This window comes from Oryzias melastigma, linkage group LG17, assembly GCF_002922805.2.
Source record: "Oryzias melastigma strain HK-1 linkage group LG17, ASM292280v2, whole genome shotgun sequence".
Taxonomy (NCBI): domain Eukaryota; kingdom Metazoa; phylum Chordata; class Actinopteri; order Beloniformes; family Adrianichthyidae; genus Oryzias; species Oryzias melastigma.
This window is the reverse complement of record NC_050528.1, coordinates 3436859-3457950: the sequence shown is the minus strand read 5'-3', so window position 1 is coordinate 3457950 and position 21092 is coordinate 3436859. Positions and strand designations below refer to the sequence as shown.

The 21092-nt window shown below is 39.3% G+C and overlaps 3 protein-coding genes across 5 annotated transcripts in view; 2 read left to right on the top strand and 1 right to left on the bottom strand.

The window, feature by feature from the left end:
* Positions 1–1621: 1621 nt before the first annotated feature.
* Positions 1622–6974, top strand: ftr67 (finTRIM family, member 67). Of its 2 annotated transcripts, none has more exons than XM_036216209.1 (7): positions 1622–2314; positions 3870–3965; positions 4040–4273; positions 4346–4505; positions 4578–4685; positions 6342–6434; positions 6628–6974. In XM_036216209.1, the coding sequence occupies exons 1-7, from the start codon at positions 1712–1714 to the stop codon at positions 6690–6692; spliced, it is 1359 nt and encodes a 452-aa protein (XP_036072102.1). In that variant the 5' UTR covers positions 1622–1711; the 3' UTR covers positions 6693–6974. The 2 variants fall into 2 exon arrangements, with proteins under 2 accessions (XP_036072102.1, XP_036072101.1); XM_036216208.1 differs by having other exon boundaries at positions 1624–2314; positions 6336–6434.
* Positions 6975–8411: 1437 nt separating this feature from the next.
* LOC112147729 (tripartite motif-containing protein 16) lies at positions 8412–19246 on the top strand. Its single transcript, XM_024274299.2, has 7 exons — positions 8412–9194; positions 12839–12925; positions 12995–13228; positions 14354–14513; positions 14584–14634; positions 14701–14760; positions 17047–19246. Exons 1-7 carry the CDS (start codon positions 8610–8612, stop codon positions 17571–17573), a joined length of 1704 nt encoding a protein of 567 aa, XP_024130067.2. The 5' UTR covers positions 8412–8609; the 3' UTR covers positions 17574–19246.
* The window catches only part of eef1da (eukaryotic translation elongation factor 1 delta a (guanine nucleotide exchange protein)), a 10542-nt gene continuing 8479 nt past the window's right edge, over positions 19030–21092 (bottom strand). For both annotated transcript variants that reach the window (XM_036216210.1, XM_024273433.2), the window contains 5 exons: positions 20673–20754; positions 19836–19927; positions 19542–19742; positions 19248–19442; positions 19030–19148 (listed from right to left, as the gene is read on the bottom strand). In XM_036216210.1, the coding sequence (XP_036072103.1) occupies positions 19110–19148; positions 19248–19442; positions 19542–19742; positions 19836–19927; positions 20673–20754 (609 nt within the window). In that variant the 3' untranslated portion in view covers positions 19030–19109. The remainder of the gene's footprint in view (positions 19149–19247; positions 19443–19541; positions 19743–19835; positions 19928–20672; positions 20755–21092) is intronic.

Here is a 21092-nt window from a genome sequence, read left to right as displayed (position 1 = left end):
CCCACATGCTAATTGTGTAAGTGCATTTAAGTATAGGAAAAAAAATAAAACACACTCAACATTTTATCTAGAATTTAAATTATAATTGTAGGATTTTGTTGTAGAAAACTAACACACACATTCACAAATCCATATCCTGTCCTGCGGTGTATCTAAAGTATTGACTATTCTACCATAAAAAACTGTATTTCAAGAAAGCTGATCATTTTATTCAGTAGTTTGAAGATTTGGTTTCCTGAAAAATCATTAGTATAAATCAAGTAACAAAAATCAAAATTTGTGCAGATTATCTTTTCATCCCCGGGACCCCAAAAGGGAAGAAGCGGACATGAATGAATATTTTTTCATCAGAAGTCAGTAACATGACTCGCACTTTATGAACTTTAGGGAAATTAATTTATGTGATTGGAGTGTTTGTCCAAAGTCGTAATTCCTTGTTCCTTGTGGTTTTAACAAAGTTCATAAACTTTGTCTCACTGTAATGTCTGTAGACTTGGTATCAGATCCATTCTCCTGCAGTTTTTGTAGCTAAGTAAGTTGAGCTTGAATTGTCTGCTGGTCAGAACTCTCTGCTGAAATTCAGGGTCACAGTAAATAAAAACAAATAAACAACAAACACCAAAACAGCTTCTGTGTTTAACTTGCATTAGTTTCAGGGGTTTTTTTATACTGAAAAATAAAATTGTTTTTTATGACTTTTAATTACAAAATTCATTATTCCAAAACATTTCCCCATTGGAACATGGAGACATAAAGCAGTGAAACATCTCAAAAATAAAAAGCTAGAACAAAGTCTGAAATAACACCAATAATAATAATACCAAACAATAATTAACAATGAAATAAAATTATTATAATAACATTTAGAGACACAAAGGCATCAATCCAGATGAACCTAGGAATAATTAAAAAGTTGTATTGCTTTCCTATTATTTACAAAAAGAATATGGTTATTTTTAGAAATACATATGTTTCACAAAAAATACATTTATGAATTAAAAAAAAGTTAATATAACATAATTCTTTTAAAAAACACAATTTTGTTGTATAATACAACATATATAAATATGTAAAGTATTTTTGTGTTTTTTTAATTGACAAATTACACATTACAAAGCATGGTATTATATATGTACACATGTAAGGTCAAAATTGATTCAATTTAGCATTGGTAAAAGAAAAAAAACAGCAAAAAACAATTACAATATAAACCACATTCATATATATATACACAAATACAATTAAAAGAAAAGTTCTAACTGTATTCAGAAATCTAAATTAAATTGGGAGGCATCAATATATAAATAACCCCGACTAAGATTAGATTATTCATAAATTAAAGGGTAAAGAAAAATCACAAACCGACAAACAATTTAAACTTTTGTTGGAATACTTATTTTTTATCTTTTTTTAGAGATTTACAAAAAAAAAGATCAAACTCGTTTAAAAAAATGTCGACTCTCTTTCAAAAATCCCCATTTGTAAATAAATAAATTACCAAAAATAAATACTTTGTTGAACAAAAACGGAATTATCTTTTCTTTGTCGAGTATTAAAGTCTGTAAGTGTTTACGATTCTGACAGCAACAAAACTTATTTTGAAAGTCCGGTCTTCCTGTTTCCGGTTACGCCACCCAGACTGGCTCCTCCCCCTGACTCCTGTAAACATAACAGCAGTCCGTTGTTTTTGTCAGTATTCCTGTTCTTAAAGATGGCTCAAGCAGGAGTAGTTCTGGACCTGGACCACTTTAACTGCTCCGTGTGTCTGGACGTGCTGAAGAGTCCGGTCACGATCCCGTGCGGACACAGCTACTGCCACAACTGCATCCAGAACTACTGGGACCAGGACGACTACCTGGGGGTCTTCGCCTGCCCGCAGTGCCGGCAGACCTTCAACCCGAGGCCGGCGCTGGCCCGGAACACCATGCTGGCCGACGTGGTGGAGAAGTTCAAGGAGACGCGGATCCGGGAGACGTCTCCGCCCGCCGGGGCCGAGCGCTGCCCCGCGGGGGTCGACGACGTGGAGTGCGACGTGTGCACGGGCCGGAAGAACCGGGCGGTGAGGTCCTGCCTGGTGTGTCTGGCCTCGTACTGCGACGTCCACGTCCAGCCGCACTACGAGTCCGCCGCCTTCAAGAAGCACAAGCTGGTGTCGGCCTCCAAGCACCTCCAGGAGACCATCTGCCCGCTCCACGACAAGCTGCTGGAGGTGTACTGCCGCACCGACCGCCGCTGCATCTGCTACCTGTGTCTGACGGACGAGCACAAAGGCCACGACACGGCGCTGGCGGACGCGGAGATCCAGCAGATCCAGGTAATCCAGCAGGATTTAATAGAAACCCCCGAACCACATGTGTCAAAGTCAAGGCCCGGACGTGCTATCTGTTTTGAATAACCTGCTTTTTTCTTTTAGTTTATTAGTCTAATTTGGCATTTATCTAATATATTAAAGTTTTTAAAATGTAGTTTAGAGTGTTCAATAAATGTTTATCCTGTTCGACCCACGACCTTAGGGTGCGTTTTGGATTTTGGCCCCCTTGCGATTGAGTTTGACACTTCTGATCTAAACAGTCAGTCAGGCGTTTGTTTTCAACTTCCCCTGTAAAGATAAAGAAGATATGAAGTCCTGGGGGGTTTCCTCTGCTGACAGTACAATAACTCAGCTTTCTACCAAAATGCACGCCTTTATTAGAATACATTTAAATGAATTAATCTGCTGCTCAACATATCCAGATGTTAAAGGTAAAGTATATAATGCATTGACAGGATTTGCATCCTATAGACTAGAGTTGTTGTGATGTTTACACTCAGAGAAAAGATGAGGGCACAGCAAGCTGGGTTTGAGTCAAAATACTAGAAAATGTCATGTTTATTTAGCTTTTTGACTTTTAAGTAAATATCCTTCAGGCTACCAGAGGGGGAAAAAAAAGTCAAAACGTTTTTTTAGATCCACGAAAAACTACAATTCCTGGAGCCCCACTCCTTCACAGTAAAAGCCCCAAATGTCCTCAGTAGAAACGAGACGTTCAGTCAGAAGAGTGCAGAGGTTATGAGATATTCAGGTTCAGAAATAAAATAAAAATTTATGAATTTTTGTAGTTAAATAATTTGAAATTTAACATATTTTTAATTGAATCAAAAGTTATATTTGATGAATAAGTTGCATCGCAGTCAATATAAGTTGATTTTTGCAATTTATTTTAGGTTTTAGTCTGGAAAGCCCAAAGACTCTTATTGTGAAAGGTTCCAGACTTCTGATCTGTCTGTTAAAAGTTCACCCGTCTATCCGTCTGTTCGTCCATCCATGAATATATGCATCCATCCGTCCATCCATCCATCCATCGAATCCCCTTTGCTGTCACAATGCTGCTGGAGCCTATCCCAGCTGCTGTTGGGTGAAGGCGGGACTGATTTGATTCCATAAATTTTAGCATTTTATAGTTATGTTTAGTTAAAAAAAACACAGTTTGTCATATGAATCGTGTTTCAACAGAAAACAGAAATCTTAAAAAAACGTTTTTGAAAAGATTTTAGTAAAGACTCAGACCTTAAAAATAAACTTATGTGGAAAATACCCCGACTAACGTTGACTACAGAAAACATTTCAGATGTTTTTCTGTCACACTGATGTCTCCATGGGTTCTTAAGGGTTAAGGTCATGACGCCGCAGCGTTTTGAACCCAGAAGTCATTGCGGTTTTTGAGCAAACATCCATTTTTTGTGGTTTCATAAGTTTGTAGTTCAGTTGTTTATTTTAAAATAAAGTAAAAAGTGAAGAAAACATTCAAACTCCTGAGTTTCTGTTGATGTTGAGCTGATTTCTTTAGACTTTATTGAGCGTAACATGTCATTCTCCGATGTTCCACCAGAGGGAGCTAGATGACATGAAGCAGAGTTCCCTCCTGAGGATTCAGCAAAGAGAAAAGGCCGTCCAGGAGCTGAAAGAAGCCATTTTATCTCTCACTGTGAGTATGTGTGACTGATGAACATGAAGCGGCGCTCTGCTGCTGACTCGGTCATCCTCCCGTTGTCCCTCCAGCGTTCGGCTCGGGTGGCGGCCGAGGAGAGCGACTGTGTCTTCACCGAGCTCATCCGCTCCGTGGAGCTGAAGCGCTTCGAGGTCAGAGAGCTGATCAAGGTGCAGGAGAAGACCGCCGTCGACGAGGCCGAGCAGCTGCTGGACGCCATCCAGAAGGACATCAGCGAGCTGAAATCCAACCAGGCCAAGCTGGAGCAGCTGTGCCAGACGGACGAGCCCGTCCGCTTCCTGCAGGTAGAGCCTTCCTTCTGCAGCGTTTGGGGATTCAGCAGCAGATGCTCCAACGCCGGCCCTCTTTGTGTCCAGGTGTATCAGTCTCTTCCTGCACCACCTGTGCTGTCGGCCTCACCGTCACTCTCCACCGACCCCGGCCTCTCCTTCGGCCCGATGATGACGGCTCTGTCCGACTTTAAGGGGCTCATGCAGGAGGTGTGTCAGGGAGGATTTGTCAGCATCTACGAGAGAGGTGGGTTCACTCGCCGTCTGTGGAGGTCGTGCTGCTTCCTGTTTCACCTGATTTGACTTTCCTCTTCTGTAGTGAGAGATGTGACAATAGTAGGTTCTGAGAATCCTCCAGTCCAGAGTAACACGACCGTCACCGGTCCGACTGGATCCGCTTCACAGATGGAGACGTCCGTATCTGCAGGTAAATCTGAGGATCCTGTTGTTTAGTATAAATGTAGTCAAGGCCTGGGGGCCGGATCCGGCCCTCCGAGTAATTCTGTCCGGATGATCGATCAGATCATTTTATTTTATTGTTATTAATGATGTTATCTTGAGCTCATTTCTAACTTGTATAATTTTGACAAAATATATTTTTATGGAGAGTAAAATATTGAAAGTTATTTAACGTTTAAGTTGATTTATTCTGGAATAATATTCCTGCATTTTTATTATTCATAATTATGTTAAAAAGTTATGGTTTTAAAGTTTTAAAAATTGACATTCTGTTTGCTTTTTGGGCTATTTCAGCATTTACTAAGATTTTTTAGGCTATTTTGGAGTTTAGCTAAATTTTCAGCTACATGCTAGCTGTTTTGGATAATTTAGGCTTTTTTTTTTTTTTTTAGTTTTTTAGGCTAATTTGGCATTCAGCTAATATTTTAGCTTCAGCGTTTTCATCTATCAGCTTGAGTGTTTTTAACCATCAATTTCAGCATCTTCAGCGGCCAAATTCAGTTTATAGCATTCACACTAGTATTATCACAGGTAATGCTATATATCTAGTTCATAATTATGTTAAGAAATTACGGTTTCAAAGTTTTAAAATGTAGTTTTAGAGTGTTCAATAAATGTTTATCCTGTTCACCCTGTGACCTAACGTCTGTTTTGGATTTTGGCCCCCCGTGTGATTGAGTTTGACACTCCTACTGTATATGGAGATAAAATGAGGCCAACAATATGTGAAACCCAAATAAAACACATCAAAAAAATTATTAGTGTTTGGGCCCAAAAAAAATTAAATTATCCAAAACTTTTTGTTTTAAATCTTTTTTGTATTTTTGTTTTCAAATCTGAAAATGTCAAAATAAAAAAAACAAAACAAAAAATATTTAAAACAGAAAAAAAATGTTTTGAAATTGAATTTTTGAAATTTGGTAAATGGTAAAAAATGGTAAATGGCGTATACTTGTATAGCACTTTCTACCCTCCTTCGAGGGCCCAAAGCGCTTCACAGTCACAGACCCATTCACCCATTCACACATTCACACATTCACACATTCACACATTCACACACTGGTGGTGCCTCAGCTGCCGAACACTAGTGCCAACCTCCACCAGAGGCAATTCGGGGTTCAGTGTCTTGCCCAAGGACACTTCGACACATGGGCGGGGCAAGGCGGGAGTCGAACCCGCTCACTTGTGATCAGGAGTCGACCGCCCTACCACTGCACCACGGGCGCACCAGTTTTGAGTTTTGCAACCTAAAACACAGAACTTTTGAAACTGAAAATAATTACGTTTATCTTAGAAGAGCAAAAAGTTTCTGACATTTTAAATTTCTTTTGGCCAAACATCAATATCTTTTTCAGTCTGTTTTATTTGGGTTTCCAATAATATTGGCCCCATTTTAGCTCCATATATGTGAAGGAAAACCTGTAAGTATTTTGGGTCAGAATGTTAGTTTCTCACACTGCTATGAGGGCCTCTTCTGTCCCGTTTCCCTCCTTAAACCTTCTTCTTCTCCCATGAAACCTTTGACTCAGCGTGTTTGTTTACACGCCGTTTGCTGAGTCTGCTCCGGAGCTGCAGAGCCGTCCGTTTGGAGTCCGCAGTGACCGTCTTTCTCTTTCAGCTGCAGCTGCTCCTCGGGATCTGAACCAAACCTCCAACAACCTCAATCCCTTCCTTCCTTCTGGACCTGCCAAGCCCATCTTTGCCTTCTCGCCGTTCGGTAAATACCAGCACCGAATCTCAATCCGTCTTCGGAGGAAAATTCAAGTCAAATCTGGCGTTAAAGTAGTTTTGCTGTGTGAATGACGAAGATGTTTCTCCTGCTAATGTTTAGTTTTGTTTGGTAAACATGACGTGGAAAGTTTCCCCTCACCGTCACGCTTTGACTCTTGGTTGTTTTTCGGTTTTCTCAGGCACCAAACTCTCCTCTGGAACCAGACAGAGACACATCCGCCGGCCTCACTTCAGGAGGAGATAGACCTCCACATCCTCCACTCATGTGAATCCACAGTTCTGCAGAACTGACACTTTAAATTATTTATTCTTTGGGAATGACTTCATTGATTTAATGGGAATTTTGCTGTGATGACGCAGCAGAAACACTCAGTGACTGAGAACCTGAGCAGGACTGACAGTATTCACATCATCTGGTTGTATTTCATTTTAATTTTCATAATTTTATGTATTTTTTGACGGTTATTTTGCTCCTAAAGGCATGTCATAACTTTGTAACTCTCCAATAAAAATGGGATGAAGCGTGCGTACGTCTGTGGTCGGTTTGTTTATTGTTGTTTATTCCTCATGTCAGCTCAAATAAGAAAAGAAGGAATGAACTGCTGTGGAAACAATGACTGGAGTCAGCTTTTCTGTACAATTATTAACATAAGGAAGAATAAAAGAACAATAGGAGTTACTATTAAGCAAATCATTTACTTTAGCAAAAACATTGTAATTTTATGTCTTGTCAAAGTCAAGGCCCGAGGGCCGGATCCGGCCCTCCAGATCACTTTATTTTATTGTTATTAATGGCCCCATGTTATCTTGTTGGCCTCATTTCTAACTTATATAATTTTGACAAAATATACTTTTATGGATATATTGAATTTTATGGAAATGTTAAAAGTTATTTAAGGTTTAAGTTGTTCTGGAATAATATTCCTGCTTTTTTATTAATATTTATGTCAAAAAGTTACTGTTTTAAAAATTGGCATTCTGCTAGCTTTTTGGAATATTTTGGCATTTAGGGTGATTTGTGTAGGCTACTGTGGAGTTTAGCTAATATTTTAACTACATGTGCTAGCTGTTTTGGCCAATTTAGACTTTTTAAGGTTTTTTTGTCCATTCTGGAGTTTAGCTAATATTTTAGCTAAAATTTTAAGTAGATTAGCAACAAGCCTTTAAATGTATTCATGGGCTATGTTTTATTCTTTTATGGTCATTTTCAAATAGTTTGGAGTTTACCTAATATTTTATCAACAGGCTAATGTTTTTAATTAATTCAGTTTACTGAGGAATTTTAGGCTATTTTGGAGTTTAGTTAAACTTAACTAGTAATAAATTATTCCATTTTTATTCTTAAGCAATGTACTCGCTTTTCTTGGCTAACTTTGCATCTACTGAGGTTTTTTATGCTAATTTGGAGATTAGCTAATATTTTACCAATATGTTTACATTTTTGACTAATTTGTTATCATCTACTGGAGTTTTTAGGTTAATTTAGAGATTATATTTTAGAGACAGGCTGCTTTTGACTAATTTAAGTTACTGAGGAATTTCGGGCTATTTCAGAGCTTAGCTAGTATTTAAGCAACGAGCTAACTTTTTAAGGCAAATTAGGAGCTTAGCAGCACACTAATTATTTTTACAAAATGTACATGTATTAGGGATTTTAAAGTAAGTTTACTACAATTTTTTCATGAATTTTGGTCAACTTCAGCGTTCTACCATATTTTAACAACATTTCCAGTCTTTCAGCAAATATTACATTTTGCAAATAGCTTTAGTATTTTCAGCAAATCTCTTCATAATTAAAGTAAATTGTGTCACCATTTTCAGCAAAAAACTTCAGCATCTTCAGCGACTTTTCAGCAAAAAGCATTCACACTAGCATTATCGCAGGTAATGCAACTTTGAGTTAATTTTTGAACTTTCAGTGTGCACAGGGAGGGCGGTGGTTGATTCCCCACAGCTTCCATGGAGTCCTTTCCTGTAAATGCTGAGAGTCAGGTAACAGTTAAAGGTCAGGAACAGGGTTGTTTCCCTCAGAGCTGGTGTGGGACGGCCCGTTTGCAGCTCTGCTGTGATTGGAGGCCTCAGGGTGCAGCAGGTGTAACCTGAGAGCCGCTCTCACCTGGAAGTGCAGCTCCTTCCTGGTTCAGTCGATAGTTTGTAGACGATGGCAGCTACAACCATTTCCATCGATCAGGACCAGTTCTGCTGCCCGGTGTGTCTGGAGGTCCTGCGGGACCCGGCGACCATCCCCTGCGGACACAGCTACTGCCTGGACTGCATCGAAGACTACTGGAGCAAGACGAAGGCCAGAGAGCCGTACAGCTGCCCGCAGTGCCGGCAGGAGTTCAGCCCCAAACCGCTCCTGAGCAGGAACACCGTCCTGGCCGAGGTGGTGGACAAGTTCCTGAGAAGCGGAGTCCAAGCCGCCGCTCAGCATCTGTCCAAATCCGAGGAGGTGAAGTGCGGCGTTTGCACGGGGAGGAAAGCCAGGGCGGTCAAATCCTGCCTGACGTGCCTGGAGTCGTACTGCGAGGCTCACCTGAGAGCGCACGAGGAGCGCTTCCACAGGAAGGCCCACCAGCTGATCGCAGCCTCGGATCACCTGAGAGAGAAGCTGTGCCCGCTGCACGATAAGCTGCTGCGCCTGTACTGCCTCAGCGACCAGCAGTGCGTGTGCTCGCAGTGCGTGAAAGACAAACACAAAGGTCACGACACGGTGTCGCTGCTGGACGAGAGGGCCGCCCAGCAGGTACGGGACGGAAACCCACTCCTCCAATCACCTGCCTTCATGACTGACCACTAACTTCATTAGCAACTGAGAAGAATTTTAGATTTTTACATCACTTTACTGAGAAAAAGTCCATAAAATTAGCTACATAATAGTGCTTTTATATTTGAAACCCCCCCCCCCCACAAACTCCAGATTTAAACACTGAGCAACTTTCACTTAAAAACATCAGAGGGTTGATTTGTGTTTCGTGAGATCAAACGTGTAATGATGGCTAAAAAAAATCAAGTCACACGATTCGATACGCATCTCGATCCACGATCCACACAAACTTTTTGGCAAACATACAGTCCAGATCTTTTACCAGAATGGCTAAAATGTAGATATTTGTGTGACAGTAAGCATTCATACGTTCAGCTTGTTCAGGACTTTACTGGTTGCTTTTTTGGTATTCAAACACTTTATATTTTTTGAAATATTGAGCAACACATGTTGGAAATAAATGAGAAAGTCTTCAAGTTTTAAAATTTTAAGTAGATTAGCAACTAGCCTTTAAATATATTTGTGGGCTATGTTTTCTTTTTCATAGTAATTTACCTAATAGTTTAGCGACATGCTAACTTTTTTGGCTAATTTGTTATCTAATTTTTTTTGGGCTAATTGATGCTTCTTTTTTAGCAACATGCTAACGTTTTTGACTAATTTAGTTTACTGAGGAATTTTAGGCCATTTTGAAGTTTAGCTAGTAGTTAAGCAACAAGCTAGCTTTTTTGGCCAATTTGTTATCTACTTTTTTAAGGCTAATTTATAGTTTAGCTTCTTTTAGCAACATGCTAACGTTTTTTTTTCTTTACCGATTTGTTATCTACTTTTTTTAGGCTAATTTAGAGTTTAGCTTCTTTTTAGCAACATGCTAACGTTTTTGACTAATTTAGTTTAATGATGAATTTTAGGCTATTTTGGAGTTTAGCTAGTATTTAAGCAACAAGCTAACATTTTGGGGTGATTTGTTATGTACTGAGGTTTTAAAAGGCTAATTTAGAGTTAAGCTTCTATTTTAGCAACAGGCTAACGTTTTTGACTAATTTTTACTGAGGAATTTTGGGCTATTTTGGAGTTTAGCTAGTATTTATGCAACGAGCTAGCTTTTTTTGGTTAATCTGGCATCTACTGAGGTTTTTTTGGGCTAATTTGGAGTTTATCTCATATTTAAGCAGCACGCTAAACATTTTTGCAAAATTGTCATGAATTAGAGTTTTTTAAGATATCATAGTACAAATTTTTCAGAAATTTAGGTCAACTTCAGCTCTGTTTCATATTTCTTTAATGAAATTTCCAGTCTTTTAGCAGATTTAACATTTTGAAAATAGCTTTTACATTTTCAGCAAATCCCTTCGGCAATTAATTTCAACAAAAAGCTTCAGCATCTTCAGAGACTACTTTAGCAAAAAGCATCCACACTAGAGTTATCACAGGTAATACAACTTTTCTAGTTCTTATTCATATAATCTATAATAGTGCATGGTATTTGACAGAAATTTATTCAGGCATCGACTTGGAAGAAGCAAGCTTATAATTGGACTTTGTCTTTTTATGTGCGTGCGGTCAAAAAAAAAAAAGACAGTAGAAAAAACAGTTTGCCAGAAATGGATTGTTGATTGATTTTATACCTGTTAACCAACATAATCTGTGGTTTTCAAACGATATTGAAGTTGCCCGATTTTTCCATACATATGTAATAACTTTTACATCACTACTAAAAAAGCAGCAGACTTCTCTCTTTTAGGAAGTTCTGCATGAAAAACCAGAACCTACCGACTGTAACTAAAGATCACCAGTCTGTTTTTCCAGCTGTGACATTTAGAGATAAATGGGGAGGAAACTACAAATAAAGTCCAAAGTAAACACAACCCAGCGATCAAAGTCTGGTGATGCCCAACAAAAACACAAAGACACTCTGATGAAAATTGGGTTTTTAACTCATTCTTGTGGTATTTTAAAGAAAATTAAGCTCAAAAAGAGTTTTGTGACAATTCTGACCCAAAAAAATCCAGTTTGAAAAAGATCGGATAAACTGTGCGGCTGGCTAGTTTCAAAATCGGTCTCCATTTTTGTTTCACCGCTAATGCTAGGTTGGGATTGTGGGGGGCTGTAAGCTAGTGGGAGAGAGTAAACAGAAAACTCTTAGCAACCAGAATTACAAGATGACTTTTCAATGAACTCCTGTCGCTCTGCAGAAACTATGTCCTAGAAAATGACAGACTTTTTAAAATTTTGGCTAAACACATTATTTACGTGATATTATTATAAATGTATGATTGGAAATAACAAGAATGGGCTAGAGGTAAATAATATTTCCTCTTACTCTTGTTCCTTATGTAGCTCCTACGTTCTAACTGAAAATAACAAATAAAAAAGAAAGAAAACTGCATAAATAATAACTAAAAGACCACCAGGAACGCTTTGAAAATAGATCAAATTCAAATTAAAACTTAATTTATCCCAGAGGACAATTCTATATTTAAAGTGAAGAGAGTGGCTTCAAAATTCACGACACGCATAGAGAAAAAAATATAAAATAAAGAGAAAAACTGAACGATTCTATGATAAATTCCTTGATACACAGAATTATATTAAAGTCAGTAGTGAAAATATACAAAAAGAAAACAGGAGATCACATAATGACGTAGTTTATCCATCAGAAGGTGATCTCAGTGGGACTGAGTATATCTGCTAGTTTTACATCAAGTTTGATAACTAACAGCCTTAAGACTGTTTTTATGCTTCTTTAAAGTTTATTCCTTCTCATTTTTATTTCCAATAGAACTTTTGGATGCAAAAGTAAATATATAAAATACATAAGTAGAAAAGGGTAAAAAAAAAAGAAAAATCTTCTGTATTGCATCAAAAATGAAGATCAAATATGATCAAATCTCATTAAATGAAAGTATTTTTACATTTCTAGAATGCATGTTACTTTACTTTTATCTTTTTTATTTCTTATATTTTTTCATTTTTCAATAAATTCACAACTAACTATAACATGTTTGATTTTTCTGTGCATTTTTTTGTTTTTAATTCTTCTTTATTTCCGTGTAAAATCATTTAGTAAAACTCTTAAAAATTGTTTACTCAAACTGACTTTCAGAAATGATCAAAGCTCATTCTGAGTCGACAACATTTCCTGAAAGTTTACGCTCAGGTTAGCTTTGGCGGCGTCGTCCTGAGCAGGAAATGCTGCCGTGATGATGACACCAGAAAACAAACCAGGCAGAAGCAACACGCCCGACTTTCTGAAGGATGATCAGAACGTGGAGATTCCTCCGTTTTTAGTTCTGAGTCTAAAGAGCCTCGTTCAGTTTTAAATTCGGCTGCACCTTTGGTTAAACCTAAAGTAAATATGGCGCTCCTGTCCTGATCTGAGCGTGAGCAAACACAAGTTTCTGACACATTCCTTTTGCTGCATTTAAATGAAACATTCGGCCGGCTCATTCTGGGGTCCAACAGAGATGCAAACGCTCCAGCATTTTGAAATTTTCAATACAAGGAGAACAAAGTGCTGCTGCCAGATGGATCTTGATGCAATCCAATCTTTTGATGTGAAATTGAAATGTCCCTGACCGTGAAAAATGTTAGATTGAAGGATTTTTTACTATTTTTTTTAGAAAAAGCTCAGAGATACCTCCTTAAAGTCCATGCAGAAGTTGAAGGACACGGAGAAGGACCTGAAATATGTCATTCGATACATCAAGGTGGGTATATCTGGAGATTTGAATGTTTCTGAGAAGGAAAGTCCCTCAAAAAAACGTTCTTCTCCACAGCACTCCACTGACGCTGTGGTGGACGAGAGCGAGAGGATCTTCTCCAAGTTGATCCAGACGATCGAGAAACACCGAGCGGAGGTGAAAGAGCTGCTGCGGTTCCAGGAGAAGGCCGTCATCGGTCATTCTGAGGAGGCGCTGGAGAAGATCCAGAGGGAGATGGCGGAGCTGAGGAGGACCAACGGGGAGCTGGAGAGGCTCTGCCACACGGAGGATCACGTCCACTTCCTCCAGGTGGGACCGTCGGGAACCAGAACACCTCAAAATCGGCTTCTAATTTCTATGTTCAATTTAAACATTTTTAGTGAGGAAAGTCTCAAAAATCTGAGCTGAAATCCCACCTGAACAAACATGATCTCATGAAAAAGTTAAATATATGGTGGACAAAAGTGTTCATACCCCTCAGTTAAAGAAGGACAAACCCACAATTCTCACTGAAATCACTTCCAAAAGTAACAAATAAAAATTTATTAAAATTAAACAATCAAAATCAGCCATCACTTTTGAATTGTTGATTAACATAATTATTTAAAAAACAAACTAATGAAACAGGCCTGGACAAAAATGATGGTACCTCAATAAAAGATTGAAAACTATCTGACCAGAGTGACATGATTAACTCAGGTGTGTCCTTTAAGTGACATCACAGGTGTTTTATTTATTGTTACTTTTGTACGTTTTGAGTGATTTCAGTGAGAATTGTGGGTTTGTCCTTCTTTAACTGAGGGGTATAAACAGTTTTTTCCACCACTGTATATTTTCATGAATTCACTCAATACATTCAGGGTTAGAAATATAGAAAAAGGGATAAATTAATCTTCATTTATGTTGAAATTAATCTCATATTGAGCTGCAGTTTGGAGTAACATCATATTTTCTTTATGGAAGTATCCAGATTTTAAGAAAACAATCAAAAGTACCTCATCTATTGAGCTCTTACAAGACTAAACACAAATTACTTGTAATGTTTTTCTATACTTATCAGATGAACAGATCAACTCAGAATTGTCAATAAAAATATCAGCTTTCATCTGGAGGCATATTTATTATATTTATTTTATTCTCATTTACATTGTTATGAATGAAAACTAGAACGCTGAGGCTAATTCTCTAAAAGAGACGATCATTTTCTACTAAAAGTTCCAGGTTTTCCTCCTAAACTAGGATCATAAGTGACTTGGTTACTAGAAAACCCATTTGGTTAACCCGTCAAACAAACAACTCTTTAGAAGACGAGTCTGTGATTTGCATGACAAACAAATGAGCTGAAGAAGCTGAAGAACCGGTTCCATTTTCTGCTATGATTTTTTTTGAAGCGCTGCTGCAGTGACAGGATTTCTGTGACTCGTATTTCTGCAGAAATGCAGGACTCTTCATTTCCCTACGAACCTGGTGGAGATGCCGAACACGGACGCTCTGACGTACGTCATGTACAAAAGCATGAGAGGAACGCTGGTGGACGTGCAGAGCGGTCTGGAGGAAACGCTGCACAAAGAAGTCTCTCGTATTTCTGACAAAGGTAAATCCGTCTCACAAACTCGTCTGGAAACGGTGAACCGAGAATAACTTGAACTTATTTTAACCGTTAGTGTCGTCACTGAAGGACGCCAGCACGCCGAGTAACCCTGACAAGAATAAAGGTTTGGAGTTTTCATATATTTGAAATAAACAGGAAGTAGTACGTCCTAACACGTCACTTTTTCCAGCTAAAGAACCTGAAGTTCAGTTCAATCCAGAGCCAAAGACGAGAGCCGACTTCCTGCAATGTAAGTTTGATCCTTTAAAAGATTTGGTAGAATTTCCAGATATTTGGTTGGAAGCTGCTCTACATCTTTTCAAGCTTTTCTCTGAATCAATAGTCCAGAACCTCTGGTTTCATTAGGAGCAAGCATCAAGAAATAAGGACATTATTATAGAAATAAGTCAAAATCATTCAGCTACTTTTGAAAAACCTCAATTTAAGACTAAAGAAACTCTAACGTCGCAGCATTTTTTGGTTCCAATTTAAGGATTTTAAAGTTAGAGTGAACCGGATTAAGAAAACCATGAAAAACTACAAAATGCAGTAACTCAGTAGAGGTGAGATCACAAACATTATTCCCTCTCCTTTTCAATCAAACTCTACTTGACTTCAGTGAGTAATCACTAAATTTCATTAATCAAACGCAACATTTCTTTGTGCTTTTCTTTGTTCAATAAATGCATTTAATTAATTTTGTTACGAGTTTTGAAAATGTTTTTATCTTGTATTGTCCAGAATTTATGCTTGAAATAAACCAAAATCAAAGTTCACTAAATGTTGACAAGTTTGTCTGGCATTCTATTCCATTGAAACTAAAATGTAGATTTATGTTCTAAGAATCAGTGATAGCCTTAGATTTATGAGGATTCATTAAGGTGAACCACACATTTTGTTGTAAAATGAGTAATTAACATTTATTACAGTAGTTTTTGTCACTATAATCAAAATAAACTACAATTAGGTTAATAGCAATTAAAAAATACATATAATTTTCTTATAACTAGCAAAAACATGATATTGGGTTGTATAACATTCAATTTGAAGTGATTCTATCAAACAGCTTCTTTAGTTTATCTTTCCCCTTTTCAAATACTTGAGTGGATCTTCTTGTCTCTAGATTTTGATATTTATTAGGGTCATCAAGAGTCTGGAGATATGTTATGTTTCGCGATATGATATATCTCACAATACGTGTATCACGATACAATGTGTATCATGATATGCGACTCACGATGTGTTTTTTTTTTAATTGACTTCCAACTCTACCTGAATATTAATGCACTTTTCATGTTAATAAAATGGTAAAAAAATAATTTTATTTGATGATCACGTTAAGTACTGCAACTGTGTTGCTTTTACCAAAGCAAATTCCAGCTCATTTTCTTTTGGTAAATAAATATTTATTCTCAAAGGGAAAAGTCAATATCTTCAGATTTCAACAAAATATTCTTCAAAATAAAAAAAACATATGAATGTGCTTTAACCAATAAGGTTCTATAAGTTTGATTAAGGAAATAAAGTTTTGTGTTTGGGGTTTAGGTGGAAAACAAAAGGCAAGATGCTGAACTATGTTTGCTTATAGATAATTAATTCAATTTTGTCTTGTCAACATTTTAAATCGATACAAGTATCACCAAATGAAATATCGTGAAATATCAACAAACCGATTCTTAGGAAGGGTGTAAAGGAATCAGGTTGTAATCACATTGAAGGGAAAAAACTCAATAAGGAACAAAAAGCCCTAAAAGTGTCGGAAAAAGTCCCAACAGACAAACTGAGTGCAGGACCACAACACCCAAGAAGACACATGTGGCTTGAAAAAAATATCATCTCGTCTGTCCCAGGATTCTTCTGTCTTCCTTTCTCTGTGTTTCAACCCAAATTTGAACTCCAGAATTTGCAGAAAAAAATAACCATAACTTTCAGAAACCTCTGATCAATCAACATTTCCCTCCAAGCAATGACATCAGAGCAGCATCAAACAGACGCTTTCCGTCATGTTAAGATTTGACGAGTAAAATAGAATAGAATAGAATAGAATAGAAAATACTATTCTATTCTATAAAACCCCCAAATGAGGGATGTAACGACTCAAACCACAATTCGATTTTGCTGCCTCGATTTCGATTTTTCCCGTTTTTTTCTTCTCAGCACAATGAATTAAAGTTATTTTCCGTTTTCTTTTTGCCTCTTAAATCAAACCGTCTGTTTTCCTACAAACAGAAAGGATTCAATACAAATAATTATACATAATACTGAAATGATCACAAATCCTTTCAGACTCGGCTCATGTTGCTCTCCACGTGTGATGGACCGCCCCGCGCCCGCTCAGCACGGACTAGCCACCATAAGGTGGTACAAATGCCAAATTTTCAATGACAAAAAACACCAACACGACTAAACAAAATAAGTTTACTTGACCTTCGACCTTGTTTATCATAGGATTTCTTGATTCTTTTCCTACTTTCTAGGGATTTTCTCTGATGACATCATCCCGTATTAAAACCTGCTCTGACCTCCTTCTGTCCAGATCACCACGACCTGACGCTGGACACGAACACCGCCAACCCCTTCCTCAGCTTCTCCGACGGGCGGCGATCAGTGACCACTCGCGCGGAGCCTCAGCCGTACCCCGACCACCCCGACCGCTTCACCAGATGGGCCCAGGTGCTGTGCAGGGCGGGCATGGCCGGCCGCTGCTACTGGGAGGTGGAGTGGGCGGGGAAAGGGGGCGTCTCCATCGGCGTCTGCTACAAAAACATGAGCAGGAGCGGAGACGGGAGCGAGTGCAAGCTGGGCCACAACTCTCGGTCCTGGACTCTGGACTGCTCCGGCACGGCCTGCACCTTCCTGCACAACAAGGAGAGCGTGGCCGCCTCCGCGCCCTGCGGGAGGAGAATCGGAGTGTACCTGGACTTCAGGGGGGGGATTTTGTCCTTCTACAACGTGTCTGACGGGATGCTTCTGCTTCACAAAGAGAGGGTCACGCTCTCACAGCCCGTTTATGCCGGGTTTTGGGTGGGGCTGGGCTCCACCTTGAAGCTGTGTGCTCACTAAATTCAACTTACTTTGTAAATAGAATTTAGACTGAGAGCCGCAAGCGGCGTTGTATAGTCCACAGACGCCTTCTGGCTCCACCCCTACGCTGGTCTGAGCTACACGTTGCAAATTCATAAAAAAAACAACATATTTCAAAATGTCAGCCTTTCTGTTGGTTTTATCGCCATAGCAACCATTTTATGCTTTGGTGACCTGAGGGAGACGAACAGGTCGAAGTCAGGTTTAGAAGAATCAGCAAAAGTAAATTTTGGATTTCCTTGGCAACAGAGGTTTCTTGTTAGCCACGCCCATATTCCTCATAAGCTTTTAATGACTCATGCATCTAATTTTCACAATATTTCGGTAAAAATGTGCGAGCAACATAGAAACGACACTTTTACGAGCTCGCCACACCTGCCGCCGTCATCCAGGCTCCTGCAGTTGACGGTGAAACTCGCCGTACTGCGATCGTCTCTGAATGATCTGGTGAACCCAGACAGGACGGTGTGCTTGCCCGTACCTCTGTAGAGCTCTCCAAAACATATGAACCCAAGCTACTCGCTCAACATCATCCATGTGTTTCATGATGTGGCGATGAGTGAATTGTAGAAGAACTTAGGCGGCAACTCCGCGGCGTCAACGCCTAAGAGACACAGCAGACGCAAATTTTCCGTATCTAGTGCGAATACAGCTTTGGAAGTTTAAATTATTATTTGGTATTAAAGGGATTTTTTTAAAGAATATTCAAGATGGCGGCCTCTTTCTGAGGTTAAAGGTCAGGTGTGGGTGTAGGCTTACGTTGAGTTGTGTCCAGATTCTCACCCTAATCCCTAAAACTAAAAAACGGGACCATCTAGTTCCCTGGATTTTAAAAGCAGTTTGGACATCCTACTCACTTTTGTTTTTCTAAACGGCGGACATCACGTCACCGAGTTCACGTCTGTTCATGACTCCACTGTGTTCTGATGATGAAAATGTGGATAGTTTATTAGAAAATTACTCGTTCAACCCCAATGCATTGTGGTCTATATTTTCTAATGTAGTGAGCATTGATGTATGATGTTTTTCACAAAGACTTCTGGGTAGTTTGAAGGGCTCTCTATTCTGGATTTAGACAGAACTACTTCATGCACTATATGGTGAGAAGGGAAGGAACTCAGATACTTGAAGATCACTCAAAAGGTTATTTTTCCCGTATTGTGGAAACGATGTGAAGATCGTCAAATTTCACGTTAAAGAGCCTGTGGCCATCCCACGATTTCAACACTTGACTTTTAAAAATCTGAAGTTTTGGTTTTGTTAGTGAATGTTAAAATATTTTTAGAGCATCATAAAAGATTGTTTTGTGATGGTTTCTCAGCTGTGATGTCACATTTTGAGTTTGTGTCGAGGGGACAGTTTGACTCAAAGGAGCAGAAAGAGAATCTGATCCTTCAGTGATTGATTGATTGAATGAATGTGACAGAAACTGAGATGATTCTGAAACAGCTTTTATTAACGCAGAAGCTGGAAGAAGCAGCATCACTTTGGTGGAGCAGAGAGAACTGGAGATCCTCAGATCTTGTTGAAGGCAGCCACATCTACACTCTGGACCTATGAAGGAAGAACATATTTAAATGAGATTTACACTTAATTGTATGTAATCTCACATCATCTTTTTGGATTTTTATAATAAAAACTCTGGAAACGTACGAAGTCCTCGAACTTGGTGATCTCCTCCTCCAGAATGTCGGTTCCGACTTTGTCGTCCTCGACCACACAGTTGATCTGCAGCTTCTTGATGCCGTAGCCGACCGGGACCAGCTTGGAGGCGCCCCACAGCAGCCCGTCCATCTGCACGGAGCGCACGCACTCCTCCAGCTTCGCCATGTCCGTCTCGTCGTCCCACTTCAAGCAGAACAGACGGGTTTGTTTAGGGCGGATCCGACTCCACTAACCAGCTAAATGGAGATCCAGCCTGAATCCGTGGATTTGTGGAGCTCGTACAGGCTTGACGTCCAGCAGGATGGAGGACTTGGCGATGAGAGCCGGTTTCTTTGCCTTCTTGGCGGCGTAAGCCTCCAGGCGCTCCTGCTTGATGCGCTCTGCCTCCTCGTCTTCCTCGTCGCTGCCGAACAAGTCCAAGTCGTCGTCGTCTCCATTTTCCACTTTCACCTGTTTGACTGGAGCCGCTTGGACCGGTACGACCTGGACAAAAACAAAATCATTTGTAAAACCTCACAGATGAAAATGTGTGCAGAGAAAATCCTTCTCACCAGCATCCAGAGAACAGGCGTTTACCTGAGCGCATGGAGCCGCAGCAGCTGGAGCTTTTTCCAGAACAAACACTCGGGACTCCAACTTCTGCAGAGCAGATCGCATCTCCTCCACCACTGACAGGAACACAATCCACACGTTTTGGTTAAAAATGGAGCTTTTGCAATTGAAGGTAATAAATAATCTGTAATTCCGTCTGCTTATTAAAGAACTTTTACAGAGAGTCCTCTCATGCGGCGCTCACACCAAACAATCTGTGGCCAACTTTCCGCCTGTTTAAAGCAGCGGTCTCTGAAAGTCCTTCGGGTCGATTTCTCACCGACTACAACCCAGAAGGACCACAAACTCTTCCTTCACCCTTAAAAAATAAGAAACTGGTTTGTATTTATGCTTTTGTTCCTACTATAAATGAACTGTTGCTCATTTTGCATCATAAAACACAAACATTTAAAGAAAAGTGTTTTTTTCCTTTGGCAGAAATTCCTTTCAAAATAAAAGACTCCCTGTCACATATGATCATCAGCAACAGTCGTAGTAAAGGGTGAAATATCGGCAGCGATAAAAAAAATTTAAAAAACGGTTAATTTCACTGTTGTTAGTGCATCTCTGCCAGAAATATAAATCTAGCAAACAAATTCAATCCAAACTTATTCAGTGACCCTTCCATATTTTTCAAACACACTTTGTTCCTGATTTTTTTTTCAAAAATAGAATAATAAGCTGTGAATGCAGCTTTAAAACCCTACTTCCTAAAAAGAAATAAAAACTCAAATGTAACCATCACACTAAAAAGAATTGAGTTAGATTCCTCAGGAAAAGTAAAAGGTTTGCTGTAGATTTGAGCTCCACAGAAAATCTCACCTTTGTGGAGAGTTTGGTTCTCCAGCTCCAGACTCTTCATGCGTGAGATCAGCTCCTGCTCTCCGGCTGCGCTGGAGGAAGACTGCAGACGAGAAGATGATCCAGCTCAGAAGAATCCTTCAGTACGAGATCCGGTCCGAGAGCGGGACGGGGAACGTGCACGAACAAACAGCAACATGCACCGCGCGGAAACTTCTGACGGACACGATGCTGAGCGTAAAGCTGCAGCTAAAATGACATGCAGGTTTACTGAAACTTACAGCTTCAGAAACATGAAGCTATAAAAGACAAAAACACAAATCTAGAGTTTTGAGAGAGAAAAGTTCATCCTACAAGTTCTGAAGTTTGTAAAAATCTTTCAATTAGATCATCTGGATGCATAAAAACTCGGGATGAACTTTATTCACATGCAGGACTCCA